This window comes from Bidens hawaiensis, unplaced genomic scaffold (genome assembly GCF_021521415.1).
Source record: "Bidens hawaiensis isolate Kalapana, Puna unplaced genomic scaffold, B.hawaiensis_p1.1 tig00012634_1, whole genome shotgun sequence".
Taxonomy (NCBI): Eukaryota; Viridiplantae; Streptophyta; class Magnoliopsida; order Asterales; family Asteraceae; genus Bidens; species Bidens hawaiensis.
Genome location: NW_027492040.1, coordinates 93,907 through 112,460, shown reverse-complemented (window position 1 = coordinate 112,460; position 18,554 = coordinate 93,907). Strand labels below are relative to the sequence as shown.

The window sequence follows — 18,554 nt, the reverse complement described above, 5'->3', positions numbered from 1 at the left end:
TAGTACTTTTAGCTTAGTAATTTGTTATAAAAAAAATTGGTTTTCTGGATGGTACTCAAGCCTTAGTAAGTTATCAAATAAGCATTGATTTTATGTTTTATTGAATAGTATTCTTGGCTTAGTAAGTTTTAACAAATGAAAAAAGAAACATTAGCTTAAAAAACAAAAGTGATTGTGAAAGCTCACATGCACCAGAAGTAACATTGTAACTAAGAGGTACATATTTGTATATTTCATAAACTATATATAAATTCCAATCCGATTAATCGATAGTCCTTACCTTATCGTCCGACTGACGCCTAGCAAATTCTACAAGTATGATGTATGTATGTGTGGTAAATGGAATAGAAGAGGAACATATCCCACTCATGAAAGAACCCTAATGTTGGTGACATTTTATATATGAAAGACGTTACTAGGTCAATCCAAACAAGCCACATGGCTTTACATGAGTGTGGATCCAGGCCTGAATGTCATGCTGCACTCATGATATTTTTTGATTGTACAAAATCTTAAAACAAATATTGTCATATTTTTCTAGTAAACAACTATATGATTATGCTTGTGTATTTCATGTTTTGTGAGCGGGTTGGTCGTGACACTTTATGCAGATATCACACCACCTAATAGATATCAAAAACCTAAGTTTTGGTTTTCGGTTCGGTTTTAGCCCAAAACTGACTCGAACCGAAGCGTGCACACCTCTACTATTTAGTTTGTTTTCTAGTTGTAACTTGTAATTTATTTATAGAGATGATTTGGTCTTTACAGGCACTGCTAACATACCTGGCATGAAACCTGCGTAGTGGTGAAGAAAATGTCTACACTCAACATCATGAGCAAATCACGGGCATCAAAAGCCGTTCTCAACCAACTGAAACCGTATTCTTTTTCCCGAACATTTCATACATCACAACGATTGCAGCATGTTTTTCCTAGCCAAACTGTTACTACGAATCTTGTGATTGTAAATGGAATAACAGGAATATGCGATTCTTATCCATGTCATCCTCAGCCGGTGATAGAGTCGTTCGCGAGCTTTTAGCTGAAGTAGAGAGAGAAAAACAGAGGGAGAGAGAGCAGAGAAAGAAGGCCGGTTTGGGTACAGCTGATGAGGATTACATGGGTGTGAGTCGACTTATTGAGAAACTGGAGAAAGAGAATCAGAAACAGGTTGGCCCGTGTATACTTAACATGAGGGAAGAACCACCCACTGATTCTGAAAACGAAGAAGATGATCATAGGTTCACTCCTGAAGCCATTTATAGAAGACAAGAAATTGAGACGTCATGAAGAGCTTCTTGATAATTTCACTAAATCGGGTATGTTTTGTTCATTCATCTTATCTTTTGTATGCGAATGGGTGATATGTCATCCAAAATGTATTTTAATGCAAAACCCTTTTCATTTAGATTATTAAAATAAAGCTGATTATTATTGAAATAATGTAATTTTTGTAATCATATTTGGCAGACTGAGAAACTAAAATATTGGACAATGTGTTTTAGGTCAACTCAACCCGTTCTGCACAAGTTCTTCATTTTGACCCATTATTCAATCCACATATTTCACCACCTCTAGCTGCTACTATGCTAGATAGGCCTTTAGACGAACAGAATGAACACGAACGGGGCATGTTTGTGTTCGTTTGTTTAACTTTTAACCAAACAAACGATTGAACAGGAACGATTAAACGAACTGGGTTTTTCTGTTCGTGTTCGTTCGTTAAGAAATTGAACGTGCTCATTATGTTTGTTTGTTAATATTATAAACAACCGATTCACGAACATAAACAAACTTAACTAAGCAAAGACCCATTAAAAGGAAATGTGAACATCAAACTGCTGGACCTAAAAAATATAAAAGTAGCCGGTGATATTGTAATTTCATAAATTTAAACTAAATTGTAATGAACCTAAATTTTTTAATGAATATATGCACGAACAAACATAAATGAATTTAACTTAACAAATGTTCATGGACATAAATGAACAAACTCGACATGTGTTCATGTTCGTTCATTTGACTAAATGAACAAATTTTTTTTTTCATGTATGTTATAAATGAACATAAACGTAGAATCTATTAGACGGTTGACTGAACGTTCAGTTGTTTACAGGCCTGATGCTAGATTCAAATTTTTGCAAGCCTGCTTTTATTTTTTTAGCTAGCATTGTAGTTATTACATACTTTTGTTTATAATCTAAGCTTATGCTTGATTTTTTGAAATGATAATACCATCTGTGATCAGAGAATCTTGATGATGCATTCAAGTGGATGAATAAAATTGACAAATTTGAGGAGAAACATTTAGCCTTACGGCCTGAGTATCGTGTGATTGGTGATTTGATGAACCGGTTGAAAGAAGCCAGTGGTAAGGACAAGTTTCTTCTTCAACAAAAGCTGAACAGGGCAATCAGAATAGTTAAGTGGAAGGAAGCTTATGATCCTAATAACCCTGCTAACTATGGTATCATTCAAAATATGCTATCACAACATGATCCTGCTGAAGATTCTGATGCTGAAAGTAGAAAATCATTGACAAAAAGTGCATCACGGGTTGATGATGATGATGATGATGATGAAGAAGAAGAAGAAGAAGAATTTGATGATGTTAAAAGGACTGATGATTTAGTGTTGGAAAAGTTAAATTTTATTGATAGGCAGCTCGAAGAGAAATTAGCACAGTTGGATCATACTTTTGGAAGAAAAGGGAAGGTTTTGGAGGAAGAAATTAGAGATCTTGCTGAAGAAAGAAATTCCTTGACTGAGAAGATAAGAAGACCGCAGTTTAGAAAAGTAAGCCTTTTTTCCATTAACTTTGTTATTTGTTATTAGTCTAATGCTGACTTGGCATGCTGAGATACCTTATATCTTGTAATTCATTTCATGTTTGTTATATCTAAGGTTTGTTTTGTTTAATGACAGGGTTTTGATGTGAAACTTATTGATGTTAACAGGACATGCAAGGTTACAAAGGTAAGCCATTGGATTTTAGATTTTATTAGTTATGCTTAGAGTTTTTTATTTTATTTTATTTTATTTTCTAAATACAGTTGTGATTGTTGTTTTTATAGGGAGGGCAATTGGTTAAATACACAGTAATGCTTGCTTGTGGTAATTATCATGGTGTCATTGGTTTTGCCAAGGCAAAAGGCCCAGCAGTCCCTACTGCATGTCAGAAGGTGATTTGTTATTTTCATGCTTTTTAAAAAAACATATGCAACTAATAATCAATCATATATTTTACTATTGCATGTGAATAAACAGGCTCATGAGAAATGCTTTCAAAATCTGCATTATGTGGAACGACATGAAGATCACACGATTGCACATGCCATTCAGACTTCTTATAAGAAAACCAAGGTTTGTGTTCATGTGTTGTGACCCTTTAGAAATTGATTTAATGAGTTTGTTTTAATCAAGTTTTGTTTGCTTTTGTCTTTATTTTAGGTGTATCTTTGGCCTGGGAGGGTGGCATGAAGGCTGGCAGAACTGTTCAGACTATCTTAAATCTAGCTGGTTTAAAGAATGTGAAGTCTAAGGTAATAATAATAACAGAACTTGATTCTTTTTTAGGTGAACAAGGTTTGGTTGCTTTCTAACTTTTGCTATTTTAGGTTGTTGGGTCAAGAAATCCACATAACACAGTGAAAGCTCTTTTTAAGGGTCTGAATGCGGTAAGTGAAATACATTTAAGATATCTTTTTAATCTATCCATTTGACTTGATATGGGTGAAACATAACCCAAATCGATCTGTACACTATGATGATTTTGTTTTTTCTAACTTTATGTTTTGATTCTTGTCAACAGATTGAAACGCCAAAAGACGTGCAAGAGAAATTCGGGCGTGTGGTGGTGGAGTCATATTTGTTATGATGAGACAATTTTGAATTCATTTTGTGACAGACAATGTGTGTGTTATATGAATATGATGTGGACCATGAAAAAGCCACAAGAGAACATTGACAGAATTAATAATGGGAACATTTTGCTAGTTATCACATTTTGATTCATGTTCACTGGACAATGAATGGTTACACCTTTTTTGACAAGTTAGTTTCGTCATGTCAACCATGTGTTGGAATTAAAGGGGTTTGTTGTGTGTGTATAGTTACAGAGCGGTTAATATACAAAGGCACTTGAGACGTACAAAGTATCTGCAATGTGGTTTCGCATATTTGGGCGTGAGTAGATGCTTTCTTTAAATTACAAGCTTTATACACCATTACAGTTTCGCAGTTAATTAACGCATTAGGCTTGCAACTTATACTCAGTTAGTTTAGCCTAAGCATTATAATTAATAATTCAAATTATAAAAAAAAATTCCAACAAAAACAGATATTGTAGCTAATTTATAACGGATTATATACTTGATTTAATGTATATTTTTTCTAATAATGTTAAAAGCAGTTTTATAATATGTGAGAAAAAATTGTTATAGTTCTCATCAGTTAATTTTTAGCTTATAACTGATTATGAACTTGTCAATGACTTGATGTTAATCATGGAAATAGTGTGATCTGCCTTAAAAACTTTTGTTTTTCTTTCTGTTTTGATAATATAGTATTTATGGGCTTCAACCCTTTGTCAAAAAAGAAATGGTAAAAAAAAAAACATTTATGGTTGCTGTTTATAGGACTTGACGTCCACAATAGTCCCACTATTGTACTGTCTAATATGATATTGGCACACTATGTTGATGCTACATCATATTTGTATGGACTTTTTATTACACCAAGGACCATCCTGATTTGATAAAATTTTAATCTTAATCGGGACCGATCAAATTCTTACAGTAAAATGTAACAAGCCTTTGAGCACTAAAACTCTCCATGTGAGGGCGGTGTGTCGTTGCTTTTGCGGGAGTTACGGTCAACTCATTATGAAGTAGTTAAACCTTACACATATAATGACCACATCACATTTGCATACAAACCTAGACAAAATCTATTTAAATGATATCAACCGATTAATAAAATTAAAAGTTAGTAACCACATTAAAGTTTCAACGGTTTTGTGTAATCAAACAAATGGAATACGATCAATCATATCAGCAAACACAAGCTGTTACATCCATTCAAGTTTAACCGATTTAGGTGCATTTATTAATATAATCACGGACTTAAAACTAGTTGCAAGCCGCTTGATTGTATAATCGAACCAAATATCAACTGATGGGATTGAGTCGCAACATAGTTTTCTTGGCAATAATCAATTGTGAAACATTCAGTCGCGAAATTGCAAATCAATGCCCTAATGCATACCGGCTTGGGATAGCTCAACGTTGGAGAGCCAGAAGTTGAGAAATCGATGGATTGATAGAGAAAAAATAAATAATAAATAAAAAAAAAGAATAAAGTAAACTATTAGTTAGACTTTTAAAATAACTCCTTATGAATGCAAAATTACAATTACTAGTAACATTAAAACCTTTTGGATTGAAATTTTTAGTAAGACACTCTTAAATATTATACCATATATGTAATAGGTTGTTCAATACAAATAACATCGGTTATCATAGCATACACTTATACATTTTGCTTTAGCTAACACATAATAAGACCACGTGTGGTCGTGCGTTGTGGGGCCGAAACACTGGACCCCGGTCGTTTTGGTTGTGAACATTGTGTAGACAACGCTAGTTTGGGCAATGATTTCAGAAAAAAAAAGATGGATATGAAGGAGATCCATGGTTGAACGCATAAAATGATTACCTGATCGATCAACTGGTTGAATTAGAACTAGGGTTCGTATTGTGTCAACGTTTTAGAAGAAAAGGGAAGTAAGAAGTAATGTATCTAGTGAATAATGATGAGTGACGGATTTAAATTATTTATGAAATATTCACATTTAACTCTCTCAAACTTCATTAGTTCATAGTTGGTTATAATTGGTCTTCAGATTGTAATATAAACATAAAAAGGTGTATGGCATAATATTAAGAAACACAAAATTGAATGTAGGTTTTTTTAATTAAATGTAGTTTTTATTTTAATGTAATATTTTTATTTACTAAAATATTTTGTTTAAAAAGTTTTTAGTAATAATTAGGTAATGATTATCGAAGAGTTTTAGGCAAAGTCTTGACTACACAATTTTTTTTGTAAAACTCTGAAAAGCTTACCGGACGTCACATAACATAAAACAACTTTATATATAAAATTTTAACTACACATAATCCAATAATACCGTGAAAACCATCTACCTCATTATTTTGTTCTTCTAATAAATTAGCAAACATTGCTTAAAACTGATTTTATATTTTTCTTATTAGGAAGTTCTAAATATTCAAATGCTTTAAAATGGCCTTTTAGTATAAAAGAACAATAAGCAATTCTATAAAAATTGTAAATATCCCGACAAAAAATTGTCATAAAATGTCTACATCCACGTGATAACCTTAAAGGGTCATATGAAGTAAGCCTATTAGTCAATCATGTGTTGACTAAATTAGACCATTAAAGGGATTTAATCACACCATCATTTAACCCACCACTCTTTTAATCTTTCACAATAATAATAATAATAATAATAATAATAAGATGACAAAGTGAAAAAGAAGGCTACTTTTGAATTGAATAAACAAAATTTAACCTTTTGATTAGACACAATCACCGTCGTCATCATCATCTCAGTTATTTTACTAATTACAGTTTAAATAATAATAAGAATAATAAATAGGATGACTAACCCGCGATCTGATCCGAATCTGCCAGAACACAAAGGCATCCGATATTCGAACTTGCCAGATTTCCAAACACAAACAGACAGCCTCATGACTGCCTTTATCAAGCTCGATGACTCTCCAATGTTCCAGAAGCAGGTAGGTTGCTTTACAATAATAAAATGCTACTTCAACTTCTAGGTTTTACTTAATTGCTTGTAATCTACCTGCCTGTAAGTTAGGTTTATCTAGCAACTCTTTATTGAGTTCAATTTGTTTATTAATGCCAGTGATTTGGGGAAACCTAGTTTCAATGTCAATTGCAGAAATAATAATATTTTTATTTGAAATGCTTCGGAGTACTGTAAGAAGTTATAAATGTGTTAATGCCGACTTCTTGATTGTAACTAGCATACATGCCCGTAAGTTAGGTTTTTCACTGAATCTAGCAGTTGTTTCTTGACTTGAGTTTTGGTTACTAATAGTTTAACGCTAGTGGTTTGGGGAAACCTGGATTGAATGTTAGTTGAAGCTTAGTTAATGTTGCAGATTCGATAAACGTACTCTTTTCATTGAAGAAATCATATTTATTTTAAATGGTTAAATGTGTTTTGTTGGAGAGTATAATATAAAATAATTAACCAATTTGGATAATAGAGTGTAGTAGCAAGTTATCCCAGCAAGTTATCTCTGCAAGTGTCTCCAATAATTTTGCAACTTGTATAGTATTATATTAGTTTTCATCTAGTATAAATATGTAATGTATGTTATAGTTCAAAGTGTGAAATATAAGTCTATTTCTCGCAATTCTCTGTTCTAATCTCTGGTTAATATATGTTAGCTGATATCCGTATCAGAGCCACAACCATCATAATCAGTCTGTTCTTAACCAGCAGCTCGTAGTCAAGATAAAACATAAAATCTTGTTTTCAAGTCACTGATTCATCTCACCTCCTCCACTATCACCTTCACCTACTTCTGAATTGCAACTCCTAATAATGTCACAGCCAGAAAACAATCCACACGCCACCACCGCCGTCGCCCTACTCGACGGTGCGTGAGGGCGCATCTTGTATCGAACGACCACCTTTCTTTCTGTGTCAATCCAAAACATCCCTGTATTTTTTTTTATTCTGTGTTCAGTTCATTTCTGTTCTGCACATCAGACCTCTCAACTAACAGATTCTCGTTTATTTCCTATTTTCTGATTGACATTTAACTTAGATTTCTGGTCAAAAATATGACCGACTCTAGTAAAACCAAAAGTGACTCTGAAAAGACCACTAGTTCTGTTGTTCCTAATCTTGCAGATGTGTCATCTCTACCAACTCGGCTAACTGACAACAAACTCGATGGCACCAATTTCTTCGAATGGAGCAAGACCATTCGTATCTATCTGCGTAGTATAGAGAAACTCGAGATCAATGGTTGCAAAATGACGCTCGGTTGTTCCTGCAAATCAGGAACTCTATTGATGTGTCTGTTATGTCACTCATCAATCATTGTGAGTATGTCAAAGAATTGATGGACTACTTGGAATTTCTATATTCTGGACAAAGCAATATGTCTAGAATATACAATGTTTGCAAGTCCTTCCATAGGGGGGAGCAACTTGATCAATCCCTAACAGCGTATGTGATGGGATTCAAGAAAACATACGAGGAACTAAACACACTTTTACCCCTCAACACAGATGTACGTGTAATGCAAGCCCAACGAGAACAAATAGCAGTGATGAGTTTTCTGACCGGTTTACGACCGGAATTTGATGTTATCCGATCTCAGCTTCTAAATGAATCAACAATTCCATCTCTCCAAGAGACATTTGCTCGAATGCTACGCCATGAAAGCATTCCCTTGCCAAATCCATCAGCTCATAACAGTGCACTGGTTAGTCGAGGGGGATTCAGAGGAGGATTTCGTGGGAGTTCAAGAGGCAGCTATCAAAGTAACTCACGTGGTGGTTACAACAATTATAACCCTGGTTAAAGAGATTTTACTCCCATAAACAATAATGGAAATGTTGAATGCAATTACTGTCATGAGTTTGGGCATACCAAGTACAATTGCAAGAAAAGACTAGCTCGAAACGCAAGAAACTATTCTGCTCATCTAGCAGCAAACAATAACAAAGGCAACTCAGAAGATGAGCAAGTTGTTTATCAGCCCAACATGACTTCGCCCAACACAAATCCAACAGCCACATTTGCTGAGGCAGGTACATCTGCTACTACTTCCAAATGGGTCATTGATTCTGGAGCTTCTGAACACATGACTGGTAATCACAAACTCCTTTCAAATTTTCATAATCATTCACAATCATCTCATGTCACCATTGCTGATGGATCAACTCCAAAAGTTCTCGGTTCAGGAAGTGCAAATATTACTCCCTCATTTCATCTGACATCAGTTTTAAATTTACCCAATTTCCCATTCAATTTACTATCAGTTAGTAAAATCACTCGCGACCTGAATTGCAGTGCTTTATTTTATCCTGGTTTTTGTATTTTTCAGGATCTGTCGACAAAACGGATCATTGGTAAAGGAAGGGAATCAGATGGCTTGTATATACTTGAAACACAGACACCCTACTCTCTAGTTTGCCCAAGTTCATCACCATTACAAGCACACTGCCGGTTAGGTCATCCCTCTATCCAAAGTCTGAAGAAATTATGTCCTCAGTTTTCTAGTTTGTCATCTTTGCAATGTGAGTCGTGTCAGTTTGCTAAACACCAACGTGTACCTCTAAGTCCTCGAGTCAATAAGCGGGCTGCGTCTCCTTTCGAGTTGATTCATTCTGATGTTTGGGGTCCTTGTCCTATTACTTCTAAACTAGGTTTCAAGTATTTTGTAACGTTTGTTGATGACTATTCTCGTGTAACCTGGATATATTTTATGAAATATCGTTCTGAAGTATTTTCCCATTTTTGCAACTTACATTCTGAAGTTAAAACACAGTTTAATGCATCGATTCGTACATTACGAAGCGATAATGCTAAAGAATATCTATCGGAACAATTTCAATCTTACTTTTTGCGAAATGGGATACTTCATGAAACCTCATGTGTCGATACACCTGCCCAAAACGGAGTGGCTGAACGTAAAAACAGACATCTCCTTGAAGTAACTAGAGCTTTGTTATTTCAAATGAATGTTCCAAAATCCTTTTGGGCAGATGCGGTCTCCACGGCATGCTTTCTTATAAATCGCATGCCATCAGTCGTTCTCAATGAGGACATTCCATACTCTGTCCTGTTCCCTACAAAACCTTTGTATCCCGTTCCTCCTAAAATATTCGGAAGCACTTGTTACGTTCGGGATACCCGTCCACATCTTACCAAATTAGATCCAAAATCACTTAGATGTGTCTTTGTTGGCTATAGTCGTTTACAAAAAGGTTACAAATGGTTTTCTCCTGCTCTTCAGCGATACCTAGTATCTCGGGATGTAACGTTTCATGAAAACGTTCCTTTCTTTACCATACCACATAGTCATCCATCCAAGGAAGATGCTATTCTCATTGATGACAGTTTTCTATCCTATCCTCAGACTGTTTTGCCACCATCATTTCAACAAATTAACAGTCCTGCCCAACCAGAGCCTGCTCACTCCCAAACATTTGAGTCTGCCCAATCAGAATCTACTCAGTCTCAAACACCTGAGTTTGTCCAACCAAAATCTGTTCAGCCCCAAACATTCCATTTCCAAAGTGTCGAGCAGCCAACTGTCTCACAACATCCTTCCAAATCAAACCAACCTCCTGTTATTCAAGTATATCAAAGGCGAAACAAATCAACATCTGATTCTGTTCCCAAACCAACCGATTCGCCGACAGATTCACTAAATGAATCATCTGAAAGCGAACCCGATACCGATCTTCCAATTGCCCTTCGAAAAGGTAAGCGTACATGTACGTACCCCATTGCTTCATTTGTCTCATATGACAAATTATCTCAAGCCTCCCAGGCATTTGTGGCAACAGTCGATTCCATTTCGACTCCCAAAACTGTAAGTGAAGCACTTGCTCATCCTGGATGGCGTAAAGCTATGATTGAAGAAATGGAAGCCCTCGAAAGAAATGATACCTGGTCCCTTGTAAATTTACCGGTCAACAAAAAGGCAATTGGCTGCAAATGGTATATACTGTTAAAGTTAATCCCGATGGTTCTCTTGCACGATTAAAAGCTCGATTAGTAGCAAAAGGCTACGCTCAAACATATGATTTGGATTATTCAGGAACTTTTTCTCCTGTAGCTAAGTTATCATCTGTCCGTTTGTTCATCTCATTAGCTGCAACATATGATTGGGGATTATATCAGCTTGACGTTAAAAATGCATTCTTACACAGAGATTTAAAGGAAGAAGTCTATATTGAGCAACCACCTGGGTTTGTTGCTCAGGGGGAGTCAGGTAAAGTGTGTAGATTAAAGAAATCTCTGTATGGACTAAAACAGTCTCCTCGTGCGTGGTTTGGAAAGTTCAGTACCGTGGTTACTGAATTTGGGTTAAAGAGAAGTTCATATGACCACTCGGTGTTCTTTAAATCTTCAAAATCTGGGTGTATTCTTCTAGTGGTATACGTAGACGATATAGTAATCACCGGGAATGATGAAATCGGTATAAAGAAATTGAAAGGCTTCCTTGGAACACAATTTCAAACAAAAGATCTAGGAACACTAAAATACTTTCTAGGGATCGAAGTCTCTCGTTGTAGTAAGGGAATATGCTTAAATCAGCGAAAATATTGCTTAGATGTATTAAAAGAAGCCGGAATGATTGAAGCAAAGACTTGTGATGCACCAATGATACCAAATGCAAAGTTGAAAGCAGATGAAGGCGATCTTTTGGCAAATCCCGAGAAGTATAGAAGAATCATCGGTAAGTTAAACTATCTTACTATTACCAGGCCAGATATTGCTTTTCCTGTAAGTGTGGTTAGCCAGTTCATGTCATTCCCTAGAACCACACATTGGGAAGCTATGTGCCACATTCTTAGATATTTGAAGGGCGCACCAGGTCGTGGAATCTTATATCAAAACAATGGTCATCATACAATAGAAGGATTTACTGATGCTGATTATAATGGTGACCCAACAAGCAGGCGATCCACCACTGGCTATTGTGTTCTTGTGGGAGGTAATCTGGTCTCTTGGAAAAGCAAGAAACAAAGTGTTGTGTCTCGTTCAAGTGCAGAATCAGAATATAGAGCTATGGCACAGACTACTTGTGAACTAGTATGGGTTCGGAATCTTCTCAGCGAAATTGGGTTTAAGCAAACACAACCAATGAAGCTATGGTGTGATAACCAAGCAGCAATTCATATTGCAAACAATCCAGTATTCCACAAAAGAACCAAACATATAGAAAGTGATTGTCACTTTACTCGAGAAAAACTTGAGGATGGAACAATTAAAACCCCCCACGTACGGAGTGGAGATCAGCTAGCAGACGTATTCACCAAAGCCTTACCCGGAAGCAGAATTAACAATATTTGTAACAAGCTGGGCATGATTAACATATATGCTCCAGCTTGAGGGGGAGTGTTGGAGAGTATAATATAAAATAATTAACCAATTTGGATAATAGAGTGTAGTAGCAAGTTATCCCAGCAAGTTGGATAAAGAGTACAACAGCAAGTTATCTTTGCAAGTGTCTCCAATAATTTTGCAACTTGTATAGTATTATATTAGTTTTCATCTAGTATAAATATGTAATGTATGTTATAGTTCAAAGTGTGAAATATAAGTCTATTTCTCCCAATTCTCTGTTCTAATCTCTGGTTAATATATGTTAGCTGATATCCATTAACATGTTTGAAATTTGTTCTTGTGCTAATGATGGTTATGGAGTTACTGTTGAGTATAATGCGTCATAGATATTAAGTTCTAGGTTGTGCTTCGACTGTAATCGACCTGCTTGTAAATTAAGTTTGAAATTAGGGCTGTTACAGTGCTTTGAATTGTGGCAACCTAGCAGTTTTCATTGAGTTGAATTTGGGTTACTGATGCTGGTGATTTGTGGAAACCTAGAATGTTAAAATGAAGACTAGTTAATGTTGCGGACTTGATAAGCATACTTTTTGCATTGAAGAAATAATATTGAAAATTACCATACATGCATACATTCCCAATTTTCTGGATCTGCCATTCTTCAGAGTAATGCTATAACTTATAAATGTTTGAAACCAGTGGCGCTACAGCGGGGATGTTGGAATTCGGCCGAAATCGTGAGACATATAAAATAAAACTCGACAAAAGTAAACCTAAAAAAGCTGGGAAAAAAATGCAAGAGTAACAAAAAGAATTTGGGAAAAAAGGGAAAACAGGGGTTGGGGTTTGAACCCGGGTGAAAACTAGCAACGTGAATTGTTTAAAGAAAAAGAATAATAAAAGTTCAGGGGCCGCATGATAACTCTATTAAAGTTCAGGTGTTGAAACATAAATTGGTTAAAGAAAAAAAAAGAACCAAATTTCGGTTGACTCAATGAATGCCACATGGGCCAATAGTGAATTACAACTATAGATGTAGTTTTGAAATGTATATAGGTGTAATTTGTTCTTGTCTTAATGGTGATTTGGCTATTTTATAGAGTATCTACTGAATATAATGCATCATAAACAAATCATCATATGCAACAAATCATTCTTTTAGTGATGTAATTAATTCATATAATTAGGCATTCTCTGATGAGTAAAATTAAAACGGCATACCTTGTTGTAGTCTCAAATAGTGTCATTTTTGGATAGGTGCGATATCTTGAACAGACAACGGATGAGTTAAAAATGCGTTGTCAGAAGCTACACAAAGGGAGCAAAAAATATATGTAAGTTATGAATCTAGTTCTTGATTTAGTTATCAATAAATTTAGGGTTTAATGTATTATAGAGCCATGTAGATCCATGGTAAATGTTTATATTATTCACCACAGGGACGGGCTTGGAGAAGGGTGCAATGTGGATCTTATATTTGCTGATGCGTTAGAGGCGTTCGGAGGTGGCCAAGATGACCCTATCAGTGTATCTATTGGAGGTTAGTTAGTGGTATCTTACCCTGCTTTAGGTGCTACTTCTACTAAATACATAGAAGTTACTCCATTTTTATTTGTGTTTGTGTTTGTGTTTGTGAAGGTCCAATAATGTCGAAGTTTGTTAATGCTTTTCGTGAGATTGAAACTTTTAAGGAGCTTCTTCGTTCTCAAGTAAGTAAATGAATTGCTTCAAATCTAATGATCATTTAGTACAAAGAAACAAAATAAAAAAAATATCAACGATTATTTACTCATATAACCCAACTCATGTAAATTTCTACATTAAGCTTGGATAATTGATAAATGTATGATACCATATAGATATACCAGGGTGTTATTCTACATCATTCGTTACAATAATATTTGTCAGGCAAATGTAGAATGCACACACTTAAATAAAAAGCATTAACCACGAACTTTAAAATCTTGAATTTGTTACGTTAGTTTTTGTTATTCGACCATGCTCATAATAAAAAAGCAATAACTACTGTCTTTAAAATATTTTTAAGAAGCAACTTCATATTATATTTGCAGGTTGAACATTTGCTTGTCGATCGTTTGTCTCTGTTTTTGTCTGAGGATCTTCAAGCCACAAAGGTGATCCTCTTAAGTCTTAACAAATTTTGTTTTTATATTTATACTGTGTGTTCTATTTTTATTATTTTCAAGCCACAAAGGCTATTATCATTAATGAAAAGTAGATTTAATATCGCATCAGATAGTAATTACTATTCTAATCCTTTTCATTGTACAGACACATTTATAATTTCAGTTCTCCATCATATAAAGTAGTTATATATTTCATCTTGTTTTGTTCAGGACGCACGTAAACGACTGGATAAAGCTTCACATGCATATGAGCAGGTAAATCCACTTTGAATTCTCATTATAGTATTCCCGTTTAATCTTCAATATAGGTAAGCCCTTCGTTTAATCAGGCGATGTTCTAGCATTTTATTCGTGAACGATAAAATAACTTTTTTATTTAGCTTATCAATTATGTGCTAATACTCATAAAAGCTAAGACATATAATTTCTTAATGATTGCAGGCTCGTGAGAAGGTAGCATCTTTGAAAAAGAGTACCCGGGATGAAGTCATTGTTGAATTAGAGGAGGTATAGTAAGTAGTATTAAATGTTGTGTGTTTTTCTGTATAAAATACATGTATTGCATCTTATTTGTGCCCTTCTTTGTAGGAACAACAAAATGCAAAATCCGCATTTGAAAGGAGCAGATTCAATCTAGTATGTTTAATTAATATGCATTCCCTTCTGTATATATATATATATATATATATATATATATATTTCCCATAGTATTCAAAATACAAGGTTTAAGATTTTCTCACTGGTGTCTTTCAAGGAATGCAGGTAAATTCTCTCATGAATATAGAAGCTAAAAAGAAATACACGTTTCTGGAATCCTTAAGTGCAATAATGGATGCTCACTTGAGATATTTTAAACTGGTGCATTTTCTTTTCTTTTCTTTTGCAAAGTTTGGATATTTTATCTTGTATATCAATATGTGCCGAAATTGTACTAACCACACTGTTGACTGTTTTGACTTTCTAGGGCTATGAATTGTTGAGTCAGATGGAGCCTTTCATTCATCAAGTTAATTTTTCACCGTATTTTATAATTAAGTATTTAATTTAATGTTGTAAATAACGTTATTTTTGTGTTGATATTAGGTTTTGACTTATGCCCAACAATCTAAAGAACAAGCAAGTATTGAACAAGATAGACTTGCAAAGAGGATTCAAGAATTTAAGACAGAAGAAGAAATGAAAGAAGCCGTGCCTAATAATTTGGGGCATGGTAGTGTTAATGGCATCAGAATGAGTTCTGATAAAAATATAGATGCAATTATGCAGTCCACTACAAAAGGCACAGTAAGTAAATATTTTTTATATTTTCTTTATTTTCAAAATCGCATCCAAACACCCCCTAATGTATTTTGAATTTGCTCCAGGTACAAACCATCAAGCAAGGTTATCTTCTTAAACGATCTTCAAGTTTAAGAGCAGATTGGAAAAGATGGTTTTTTGTACTTGATAGTCGCGGGAACTTATATTATCATAGGGTTTTGCATAATAAGCCTTTGGTATGTTAAAAATGAAGTTTTTATAATATAAATTTCATTCTTTGTATGACAATAATTCATATATTGGTTCAGGGTACACAATCAACAAATTCACTTGCGTCAACCGAACAACATAGTCGTATGTTTGGGAGGTTTAGATCAAGGCATAACAGGGCAGCATCACATGATGATGAAAACTTAGAATGTCATACGGTTGATCTTCGTACCTCAACGATTAAAGCAGATGCTGAGGATTCAGACCTGCGTTTGTGTTTCAGGATTATTTCACCCATGAAAACTTACACATTGCAGGTCAGATTTGCCAAACACTCCAACTTCTAATAATCTAATTGTTAAGACTTCAAACAGATTTTATTATCATGTTGTTAGCCTTTAATATTGCAAAAGTTTGTTACTTTAATTCAAATCTTGTGTATATGGTTTTTGCAGGCTGAAAATGAAGCTGATAGGATTGATTGGATGAACAAAATAACAGGAGTGATTGCCTCACTCTTAAACTCTCACCTGAAGCAGGTAAAAACCTTGAATCAGTTGAGTTAGTGGAATCTAATGTTTTACAAGTTGGATTCTGATGTAATCTGCAGACACATTTCAACAGAAGTACACTTGAATCAGTTGGTGAAGAATCTGATGTTTCGCAAGTTGACAGCATGGGATCTATGCTTGATAACATAAATATCAATCCAGCAGACAGTGTTTCCAGCATTCTTAAAGAGATTTCCGGGAATAATTTATGCGCAGAATGCAGTGCACCTGAACCTGATTGGGCGTCTCTTAATTTAGGCATATTAATATGCATCGAATGTTCTGGGGTCCACCGGAATCTAGGAGTTCACATATCAAAGGTGCATTCTTTTAACCACTGCTATTTCGACCCGTTTACTGCAGGTCGATTTGGGTTGCTTTTATCTCAAATGGGTCAATTTAAAAATTTTACTGTTTTAACTGATGCAGGTTAGATCAATCAATTTTGATGTTAAGGTTTGGGAACCTTCTGTAATTGAATTGTTCCAGAATTTGGGCAATGCATACTGCAACTCCATATGGGAAAATCTACTTCAAATTAGGTTGTATAAACTAATACAATTAAATATTTTAATCATCTCCCTAACCTCAGTTTATGAAATTAATTATGTAGTGAGAATGGATCAGATACTATTGTGGTTAACAAACCTAGCCCTGCAGATGCATTTCAACAGAGGGAGAAGTATATCATTGCCAAGGTATACATTTATTTAAACATCCCAATACTTAATGAGGTACAAAAATTGAATCATTTTTTGGTTTAATTTAATCTAGTATGTGGAGAAACGGTTAATTTCACAACAAGAAACCGCAACTAGTACTCCTTACACCACCAGAATCTGGGAAGCAGTTAAAAGCAACAATATACGAGAGGTGTACCGGCTTATTGCCACATCAACTACAAACATCATCAACACTACATATGATGAGGTGACGGGTGCGGATATGTTTCATGAGCATGATTCTTCTAAACGTTCTAAATCTGATCCGTTATCATGTAAAAAGATGGAGGATCCTAGTAAGCCGGAAAGCTGTCTTCAAGGGTGTACATTATTGCATTTAGCATGTAACTTAGGTTATCAGGTGATGCTGGAATTACTGTTACAGTTTGGTGCTGATATAAACCGGTCAGATTACCATGGGAGGACCCCGCTTCACCATTGTATCTTCTCTGGAAATAACAAGCTGGCAAAGTATATGATTAGAAGGTAATGTTAAAACCATTGGTCTTAATTGTTATATGTTGTCACAAATTCTTGTTAATATGATGTATTGTGTTTCAGAGGGGCGATTGCATCGATTAAAGATGGTGGCGGTCAGGGTGCACTCGAAAGGGCTATGGAGATGGGGGCAATTACTGATGATGAGTTACTAATCTTGCTTTCCGAGAGCAAATAGGTTTTAATTTACTTTTAAATGTTAATTACTATTACCCGATAGGTTGCGTGAGAAAGGGGTAAACCCGCAATCTTTTTGTACTTAAAATGACTGTAAACAGGTTTTTTTCGATTGTATTTGTGATGTAATGCTTGTCTCGTGTTGTTATCGTGTTTGAGAAATGATTAGATATACAAAGGGTTTTCTTGAAACGTGTTTTTTATGTTGCAAGTTTGTTTTATGTTATATTGTGGATGGTGATTCTGTTGTGTGCTACAACTTGTACCCGTCTCTTACAAAGATGTTCGCTCGGTAATTTGGCATAAATTTGTAAAAGCATGTTCGTTTCGATGAAAAACTCGTTCGCTAATTATATTTTAGACCGCTGAACGAAATCCATGAATATACGTGTTTATAATGTTTTATAAATTATTTACCTTGAATTAAATTGTATTGGACACTATAAAGTGAAGTGTTAAAAGCATCTAGAAAACAACTGTATTTTTAATAATCCCAGCCATTAAAATGATAAAAGAAACAACTGCATACAGAACATTATCAATTTAACCACACACAGAGATGTATAATTCATTGATGGTAGATCTTTAGTGGTGCTTGTAGTGGCTGAGACGGACGCTCTTTTGATGTGAACCTTGGTGGCTCATTGGTGGTGGCGGTGACGGCAAACTCCGTTTTACCCCTTGTTTCTTCGAAGCGACAGGAGGTTTCTGTAACATCTTTCTCAATCTTTGTGTACCTGCAAATTCTATATCTAATCACACGAAAAAGACAGTTTATTGCGTTTACATTTTACTTGCAAAATAACTAGTGAGATGACTTTAGCTTATAAGT

At 34.9% G+C, this 18,554-nt stretch overlaps 1 protein-coding gene and 1 pseudogene across 4 annotated transcripts; both read left to right on the top strand.

The window, feature by feature from the left end:
* The first annotated feature begins 988 nt into the window (after positions 1 to 988).
* LOC143541645 (uncharacterized) lies at positions 989 to 4,252 on the top strand (annotated as a pseudogene). Its single transcript, XR_013136785.1, has 8 exons — positions 989 to 1,322; positions 2,252 to 2,799; positions 2,929 to 2,979; positions 3,078 to 3,185; positions 3,271 to 3,366; positions 3,454 to 3,545; positions 3,621 to 3,680; positions 3,815 to 4,252. The product of XR_013136785.1 is annotated as an uncharacterized LOC143541645 (transcript).
* A 2,506-nt stretch (positions 4,253 to 6,758) lies between these two features.
* LOC143541659 (ADP-ribosylation factor GTPase-activating protein AGD4-like) lies at positions 6,759 to 18,096 on the top strand. Of its 3 annotated transcripts, none has more exons than XM_077034429.1 (19): positions 6,759 to 6,827; positions 13,415 to 13,491; positions 13,597 to 13,697; positions 13,796 to 13,866; positions 14,230 to 14,292; positions 14,515 to 14,559; positions 14,746 to 14,811; positions 14,893 to 14,940; positions 15,067 to 15,162; positions 15,269 to 15,310; positions 15,388 to 15,588; positions 15,669 to 15,800; positions 15,873 to 16,091; positions 16,230 to 16,313; positions 16,385 to 16,645; positions 16,755 to 16,867; positions 16,939 to 17,023; positions 17,100 to 17,533; positions 17,609 to 18,096. In XM_077034429.1, the coding sequence occupies exons 1-19, from the start codon at positions 6,780 to 6,782 to the stop codon at positions 17,721 to 17,723; spliced, it is 2,301 nt and encodes a 766-aa protein (XP_076890544.1). In that variant the 5' UTR covers positions 6,759 to 6,779; the 3' UTR covers positions 17,724 to 18,096. The 3 variants fall into 3 exon arrangements, with proteins under 3 accessions (XP_076890544.1, XP_076890543.1, XP_076890545.1); XM_077034428.1 differs by having other exon boundaries at positions 16,755 to 16,870; XM_077034430.1 differs by lacking the exons at positions 6,759 to 6,827; positions 13,415 to 13,491; positions 13,597 to 13,697; ... (1 more) ...; positions 14,230 to 14,292; positions 14,515 to 14,559 and having other exon boundaries at positions 14,809 to 14,940; positions 15,059 to 15,162; positions 17,609 to 18,092.
* Positions 18,097 to 18,554: the final 458 nt, after the last annotated feature.